This window comes from Corylus avellana, chromosome ca1, assembly GCF_901000735.1.
Source record: "Corylus avellana chromosome ca1, CavTom2PMs-1.0".
Lineage (NCBI taxonomy): Eukaryota > Viridiplantae > Streptophyta > Magnoliopsida > Fagales > Betulaceae > Corylus > Corylus avellana.
The window spans coordinates 45486691-45495516 of NC_081541.1; the positions used below are offsets into that span (position 1 = coordinate 45486691).

Consider the following 8826-nt stretch of genomic DNA (forward strand, 5'->3'; position numbering starts at 1 on the left):
GTCAGTATGGTAGAATCAAATTGGTTCCTACTTTAAGCATTGGATATTTGTCCCAGTTGAGAGGGGAGTCATGGAAAGAAGAGGTTCAAACTCACACTATCATTGGTTTTTGAAATCCTGCTGCAGCTGCAATAACTCTTTATTGCTACAAATAATGTGTGAATAAGAAGAATCCTAGAACAGAATCAGAGATAGCTGCTAACAAACTTCTGGTAGACATAATAGAGTGCATTGATCTTAGTGGTTACACCACCCATGTAATTATGTTCTTAGTTGCTAAAGTATTTATATAATGGAGTGTGTGCATGCTTATGGTTGTCTTAAGAGACTTTTTTTTTAAGGTATATTACTAGTAGCATAATGCTTAGAAGTACTATTCCATTCGTTGGGCTTGTCACACTATTACTTTATGATGGATGTTTTGTTCGTAACACTCGCTTTACAGGTATTTGACTCTAGATGCATCTTGCAGTTTTTCTGAAGCTTTAATTCTAGAAATCTTTATCTTGAACCCTTTATTTGTAAACTCTTAACAATAAACCATGAGAGCGAAATAATATAGTACAATAAAAGGTATTAGAATTAAAAGAAAAAAGTGTTATCTTGAACCTGTTTTTCTTTTATTGGAATCCTTATTTTTGTTTGGAGAGGAAACTAAAATAATACAATTAAATACCTTGAATGGGGTTATCAAGGTTTTATTTATTCTTCTGAAAGATGGAAAATTTGATTTCTTAGTGAGGTATTGGTGAGTTCTATCATTTAGCATCTCAGCAATAGCTAGCGAGATGATGATAAGAAAATGGTTGAGATTCACAATATCTTGGCAAAGATGTTGTCCTCCCTATAAGAATTCTCACATTTTATGTTGTTCTCAAAGCATAGGGAGATGTATGTTAAGAGATACAGGCCATGACTTTAAATTATGTGAAATGTTGTTTATGTGGAGTTGACCATTTACCATTTTGCTTCCTGTTAAGGTAAGAAGGAAGTAGATGATCGTAGGCAGCAGCTGTCAGTTGCCAAGAGGCATGCAGAATCAATTGCTGTGATCACTCCAGAACTTGAAAAGGAATTTCTTGAGGTTTGTATTATGGCTTAAAGTTTAAACAAGGAAAAATTCATTTTTAGTTACATGAATCAACATGTGTTTCATGATACAAGCTTTTGTGTTGAGATGTACTGCTGGATTTTGGCAATTCTTCAAGTTAAATGTTTCCAGAACAGGGGGGTATAGTTCAATTATAATTTGATGGACATAAAAATATTATACAAAAAGCTGTGCAAGAGCAGCACCACAAAACAATTATGTGTTAGATGGCCCATCTTTTAAATTTGTGGAATTCGAGCACCAAAGTTTAATGAATTATAATTAAATTTAACATATTAGTTCTTGTTTCCTATATTCTTCCTCGCAAATTGATTTAAAAAAGAGGCTTTATTGGATTGTTTTATGTTGTGTTTTCTACTCACAACCTGTGCATCCATGCCGAACCGGTTCTCCACAACGAATGGCTTGCAGCTCTATAATTCTAGGCCCCATCTATTCATTTGATCTTGTGCTTGGTCTACTATGTGGAGCATGGCTGAATGTGGATGTGGGCTTGAAATTGTAATGGAAAATAACATTATGTTCCATTATCAACTTTAGATGGGAGAAATGTTAAATCACCAATTGCCCAAAAGCTTAAACTTATATATATATAAAAAAAAAAAAAAGGTTTAATAATTTAATTAATATTTTAACGCTCATTCACTTGTGGGCTTAAATTCTCTTTCAACTAGTGGGCCTAACATGTGAAATATTTAATTGAAATGTGAGGTAAATTATGAAGTCAAAGTTCGAACTCAAGACCATAGCTTCGATACCATGTTAAATCTAGTTGTACTAAAACCTAAAGCTAAATGGGACAAGGTGATTATAATCATTTAATTAATATTCTAATGATATGATTTATCCTTTGAACATAGGGCATCGAATATGTCTAATGCAATGGCAATATCAAGGTTAATATTTCATGCTTATGGACAAGGTTGTGGCATAAACCAAATTTTTCTATTTAAGATTCTTACTGAAGTGGATTTTTAGTGGCATCAAACCTGTAAAGTTTTAAATTATCTTGGCAAGATTTCGTGGAAGCTCCAAAGTATTGAGGAGTCATTTTGGATCTCATAGAAATTTCGTCGATTTTGACGTAATTGTGTAGGCAGCCTTGGTTATCTATTTTAGGACTCTACAAGCTGTCACAATTATTTCATTTTGCCTAATCAAGTGGCGGATTTGTTTGCCTGCTGGTGGGCGGGTGGTCGCTCTCGAAGTGTATTGTTGTGTGGAAGATGGTGCTTTCTTGCCTTACGTGGAGCTTGTGGAGAAAAAGAAATGACAAATATTTCGAGAACCAGGAAAGGAATTTGGAGGAGCTTAAGTCCTTTTTCTTTTATTCTCTTTTTAGTTGAACAACTATTTTTTTAGCTCCCTTAGTGATAAGTTTTAATGATTTTCTTGTTCTCTTTTCTCCTTCTATTTATGCGTTCTTTTGTATATTTCCTGTATACTAAGGTTGCGCCTCTCTGCGCTTTTTAATATATACTACACTACTTACCAAAAAAATAAAAGATTTCATTTTCACCTCTTGTTTGGAATATCTTCACATCAATAATTTACAGTTTGCCATGAAACACTTATAAAGTAAATATTAGAAATTTGATAAAGATACCATTTGTTTTAGTTTCATACTACCAATATTAGTATTTAGTCAAGAAATCTAATATGACAGTTTGGTCTCATGTGATTAGTTTCACTTTTAGCAAAGAATATTCTAATGTCCTTCAGCTTCAAATGTAGATGCCTACTACCATTGAGGAATTGGAGGCTGCTATTCAAGATAATGTTTCTCAAGCCAATTCTATTCTCTTCCTAAACAACAATATTTTGGAAGAATATGAACACCGTAAGCATCAGGTAGTCTTCTCCCATCTTTTGTATCTTTTATACTAGATGTTTCTTTTATGTTTTAACCTAATTGCAATCACATTACAGATAGAAGCTCTTGCAACAAAACTTGCGGCAGATAACGAGGAACTGAGGAGGTGTTTAGCTGAAATTGATAACCTGAAGGTGAGTGAAGTTTAGTTGCCATTCATCTTGTAATCAAAGTTGATGTAAATGGAGAAGGCAATACAATATATACCCCTCATAATTCAATACTGAAGCTAAAAGACTGAGTTTGAGCATGTGAGGCCTGGGAAGGCAATATGCATGGGTTGCCTCATGTTGCTCAAAGAAAACTCTACCTATTGCAAAGCTCACCCCCTCTTTCCTGTTCTCTTTACTCTTTCCAATTCAGAAAACACCATTGAATTATCATACCATAAAAATGCATCTCTTCTTCTTTTGTTCCTCCTTTTAAAACTATTTGTTTTAATTCATCTTGAATTGCGATGCAACAGTAATCAATTGAGTGTTATCTAGATTATTTGCCTCTTGTTAGGACATGATTCCACATTCCCTCACACCCAAATCGTCTCTTTCTTTTCCATTAGTTATCAAAATTTTTAGAATAAAAAAATTCCTGAGAAAGCAAAGTTTAGAAAAATTTCCTTTAGTTCCAGTAATTTTATCTTTGATTTAAGTGGATGAAAAATGGCCCACAAAGGTGCATACAACTTTTTTAACACAATTTTGTGCTTTATTTACTTCTTTTGCTTTACTGAAGAGTAAGTTGGTTTTCTGTATGTGTTTTTCCAAATGTTAATGTTATTCATCATTGCATTTGGCTGCCTAAATGTTTGGCAGTTTGGTCAGATAGTCCAGATAGCTTACAAGAAGATGTCAGGTTGAGTAGCTTTTGGTTTCAGTCAAACCTTAAATTGGTTCCAATCAAAACGTAAACTGGTCCAAGCGTATTTTTTGAGTAAACAATTGTCCAGGTGTTTGATTTCCTTTTAAGTTGATTAATATGGTCATATGCTCATGATATTGTCTTCATTATGGCCATGAATCTCATGAATGGCCAAAAAATTTGGATTGGAAGAGACCAACATGTTCCCAAAATCAGGGTAATAGTGCTCCCCTCCAGCCCAATCAAAACTTAAATTGAATGATGAATTGATGTCTATCATATCATATTAATATTATCTTGTATCCTTTTAGCTTTTTAAGCTTTTTTATTTCCTCGTGTTAGTTCCTCCATGTCTTTTATGGATTTGCTCGCCCCATCAGTGTAGTTGTTTTGATATTGATACGTATGTTGATGTAGTCTATGTTCTCTTAAGAAACGTGCTAATTTTGAATTGTACAGGAAAATTGGCTTCCAACATTGAGGAAGCTTGTTGCTCAGATAAATGAGACTTTCAGTCGTAACTTCCAAGAGATGGCTGTTGCAGGAGAAGTTTCATTGGGTATGTGGTTGCAGGGTCTTAAAGAGAATATACTTTTATGAGATGTCTTTCTCATTTTTTTTTTTCATGATGTTTCTTCTTCTTAGATGAGCATGACAAGGACTTTGATCAATTTGGAATTCTTATAAAAGTCAAGTTCAGGTAATTACTGCTTTGAATCTATTCTATGTTTTCAATAAATATGCTTTCCTATAGATAGTAGGCTTTTTAATTATTTGAACAGTTGATTTTTTGGCTGTTTAATTTAGGTTTTATTGATGTGGTGCAGTTTTGTTCTGCCCTCCCCCTTTAAAAAAAAAAAAGGGTGTTATTGGTAAACTTCAGTTTTAAAGAGAAACTTGCCTTCTGAACAAGGGGAACTGATTTTTTTTTGATAAGTGAACGGAATATTATTAAAAGAGAGTACAAGTCAAGACAATCATGAAAACTAAGCAAATTAAATCTATAGCAGCTGTCCAATGATATGTTTTTTTTTTAAAAAAAAAAACTCAAGTTTTACCTTCGTTCTCTCTCTGTCTTCACAATTTCTATCATTTTTTTCGTCCAAGTACACCACAAAAGGCACGATGACACTATATTCCGCAGGTTCACTTTGAGGATTGACTCCCTACTCTCTCTGGCATGCTAAAAATTTGAACACATCACCCATTCCACCCCATAAGAAATCCTGTTGAAGCTTCTCCATGCAATAGGCATTATTTTGCACATTATTTACGGTATTACACTTGGTTAATGGTACACCCATTGTTTTGAAATTGGATGTAATCATATGCCTCGTGCTTGTTTATTTGCTTCTTAGAAATTATGAGGCCATATTTAATGTGTAAGTTTTATGATATAGATTTAAATATATTAATGAATATGTCGATCCTTTTTTTCCCTTTTATAACTTCTTCAGGCAAGCAGGACAGCTTCAAGTTCTCAGCGCCCACCATCAATCTGGAGGGGTATCACATTTATTAAATCTGTGTTCTTGATGGCTAGTATGACAGTTCTATCTTACTTGCCAAAAAGTATGACAGTTGTATCTTACAATTTCCTGAAATTTCCATTATCTAGGAGCGGTCGGTTTCAACCATTCTTTATCTTGTTTCTCTTCAAGATCTTACAGACTGCCCATTTAGGGTGGTTGATGAGATAAATCAAGGTTAGTTACCATATGAAGTGTTTTCCAACTTCTTGTATCTTGCAAGAAATAATTATGGGCTCTGAATGTTCCTCAGGGATGGACCCTATAAATGAAAGAAAGATGTTCCAGCAACTAGTGAGAGCTGCCAGCCAACCAAACACACCTCAGTAAGAACTCTAATCTTACGTGATAATTTCTGTCTTGATTTAGTTTGGCAAATTTAAAGACAATCCAAGTTGAAACCGTGGTTATATTAGAGGCTTTTATTATAGTGTAACTACAAACGGTCAAATAATTTGGTTTAGATGTTTGGTGGTGCTAGTAGTAGTTACAGTAGTAGTAGTAGTAGTATAAAAGTACTTTTGTTGAAGAGAAGCATATAACCGCCTAGGCAACATTAATGTTCTTCATGTCAAGTTTTCTGTCAATGAGCACAGTTATGTCCCACATGCAGTCTACAAGTGGTGCCAGAATCCGAATATTTGCTAGAGAATGGAGGGGGGGCCATTGCTTTGGCTTGAAAAAGAAACAATTACGCTAGGATTTGGGTGAAATCACAACTTATTTTAAACAGATTATAAGATTGAGTACCTGATAAAAGGGATACGTTTGTTACAAAATTACTATTTCATTTCTTGCAGTTTTAAAAAAAAATTTATGCTTTTTATAAACTCTCTTTCCAACCCATCCCGGTGCAGCCTAGTGGTTAAAGAGCAGGCTTGGGATGAGCCGTAGACTTAGACATTTTGGGTTCGATTCCGCACTAGGAGTTTTTTTGAATTACTTGATACATAGTTTTGACAAGAGGAATCGTGTATCCGTGGTTTACTCCCTAGGGTTGGGTCCGAAGGGCACTACCAATGTGCTCTCTTTTCAAAATGTAGAGGTGGTTTAAGTGTTTCCATCAATATGCAGGTGTTTCTTACTTACACCAAAGTTGCTTCCCGATTTGGAGTACAGTGAGGCATGTAGCGTTCTGAATATAATGAATGGGCCTTGGATTGAGCAGCCCTCAAAAGGTAATGGTAACTTCCAGATTATTCTTTATCTATTTATTGTACTTAAAGGTCAGTCACTTACTGGCAAGGTTTTGTTGTCTGTTAATTCAGTGTGGAGCAGTGGAGATTGCTGGGCAACTGTCACAGGTTTAGTAGGAGAAGGTCGATGCTGAAATACCAATCTCAAGTTAAAAATTTTTGTTTAAAAAAAATTACGTAGGGCAGCTAATGTAATCCATCTGAAGTGAGCTGTGTTTTGTCCCGTTTCAGATGGTTTTGTACAACAAATTCTGATATATTGTTTATCCATGTATACTTGAATTCCTTTCGCCTTTGTAAAGAGAGAATCCTCTATTTAATGTCGTAATTATTACGAGTGGTATATTTCCTTCATGAAGATGTCTATATGTAGTGCTGATAAAGCGGTACACTTGTACTACAGGTTCAAATTGGCGTGATAATTTATAATTATTGAAATGATTCAAGTAAAAAATCCAGAATAGGCGAGATTTATGGATTTATATTTTGGGGATTTTATGTTTTGTAAGTTTTATATATGGCCTTAATTAGGGACAATTTTTTACTTGATGTGTTTTTAAAGCATGTAATTTCTCACATTAAAAAAGAAAAAGAAAAAGGAAAGAAAAAAAAAGATGCACGTAAGAATTACTTGTTATAAGGACATATGCCAATAAATTGAATTAGAGAAATTGTCTAACCCAATTTGAAGAAAAACTTTATCCTTAATTAGAACTCGAGATAAATTAGAGTCCACTTTGGCTGATGGTTATAAATAGCTTGCAATTAGCATTATGGTTTTTATTGATGGTGTATGAAATTATTTGGAGTTTGGTGCTCTTTGTTGGCCGTTTATTTGCTAATCAGGTAAACCCTTGTGGATTGTTAAAAAAAAAGAAAAGAAGGTAAGCCCTTGTGGATTAGGTTGGTAATTCTGCAGTGAATGTTGGTAATTCTGAATGTTGAGTAGTTGTGAAGCAGTCAAAGTTCAAAAACGCAAAATACCCGGATGTGAATGTTGTAAAGCAAACAACAATTGAAATTCTCAGCAAAATGTGCCCGGTTACCGCAAGTCAACAGATTATTGACTATGATTTGCTTGTCATTCTGTGCCACAAATCCTATAGATTTTTTTTACTCCCAAATTTCAGTTATGTGATCTAAAACCTATGCTGTTCAAGCACTCCTATTGGCCCTGCTCACAACCCCCTTCTTTGCCTGCCTTGGTTTACAAAGGGTAAGTGACTTACAACATTCAGAGCACATCCTTGCAGACTTGTGTTGTTAATTAATGGGAGAATGAGTCAAGGGTTTAACCTAGTTTTGGGGTAATTTAAAACCACGTATAAGATCAATTTTGATGTTGCTGTCCGGCACCTTTTCAGTGTAGCCTCGGCTGTCCTAAGCAACCACGTTGGCTGGATCTTGGCAGCTAGTACTCTAAGGCTGCCCCCACTCAAATCCCTCCCTTGGTGAAGCTTCTGCTGCTCTTTCTTGGTATCCGGCTTGCCCTCTCTCATGATTGCTCCTCAGTCTTGATTGAAAGTGATTCCCTTTTCACCATTTTGGCTCTCAATCAAGGTCACATTTTCACCAATTAACCGTATGCTCCTATCATTAAAAACTGCCACCTCCAGCTCTCCTCTTTTTCCTTTTGGACCGCTTCAAAGGTCTTTAGATGTGCCAATTCTCGCGCACACTCGGTTGCTAAATGGGCCGCTTCCCACTCGATGTTTGGAAGCATTCCCGATGATTCCCTTTTTCTTTTTTCTCTTAGGATTAGGAGTGACAAGGACCCTTTGTTGTAATTTTGTTCTTTTGGTTTTTTTTTTCCTCCCCTTTCCTTTTCCCTATTCTGAATAGGAAAAAATAAATAAATAAATAAAAGATTGGAACCAGCAATTTTCTTGGACTATATTTTTTTTTATTAAATGTTTTCTTGGACAATTTTAATTGTTGTTTAACATGGCTGATTGTTTGTCATTTGCATGCTTTTTGGGAAGTCTTTACACCGAGTAAAGAGTGAAGATGGAAAAAGAGACATATCAGTCCTAAAGAGCTTTAGATCTCATTTCATTGTTGCAGGAGACAAATCTTGTTACGTTGCACCAGCAGTGGGCACCAATTGGCAAGAAAAGGGAACACAACCCAGCAATTTGAAAGGCAAGCAAAATATGTGAAATGTGCTAAAGCACTTAGGCTGGGTTGAAGTTCTTAGCAAGAAAACCAATTTTCATATATGTTTTACACGACCCAAAATTCCTGATTGCAAAACGAACA

The 8826-nt window shown here is 35.1% G+C and overlaps 1 protein-coding gene across 1 annotated transcript in view; it reads left to right on the forward strand.

The window, feature by feature from the left end:
• LOC132180353 (structural maintenance of chromosomes protein 5) overlaps positions 1–6921 on the forward strand; it is a 23045-nt gene extending 16124 nt beyond the window's left edge. The window contains exons 21-30 of the mRNA XM_059593149.1: positions 981–1084; positions 2846–2962; positions 3041–3118; positions 4302–4401; positions 4488–4542; positions 5300–5348; positions 5461–5548; positions 5625–5697; positions 6446–6549; positions 6640–6921. Of these exons, the coding sequence (XP_059449132.1) occupies positions 981–1084; positions 2846–2962; positions 3041–3118; positions 4302–4401; positions 4488–4542; positions 5300–5348; positions 5461–5548; positions 5625–5697; positions 6446–6549; positions 6640–6701 (830 nt within the window). The 3' untranslated portion in view covers positions 6702–6921. The remainder of the gene's footprint in view (positions 1–980; positions 1085–2845; positions 2963–3040; positions 3119–4301; positions 4402–4487; positions 4543–5299; positions 5349–5460; positions 5549–5624; positions 5698–6445; positions 6550–6639) is intronic.
• Positions 6922–8826: the final 1905 nt, after the last annotated feature.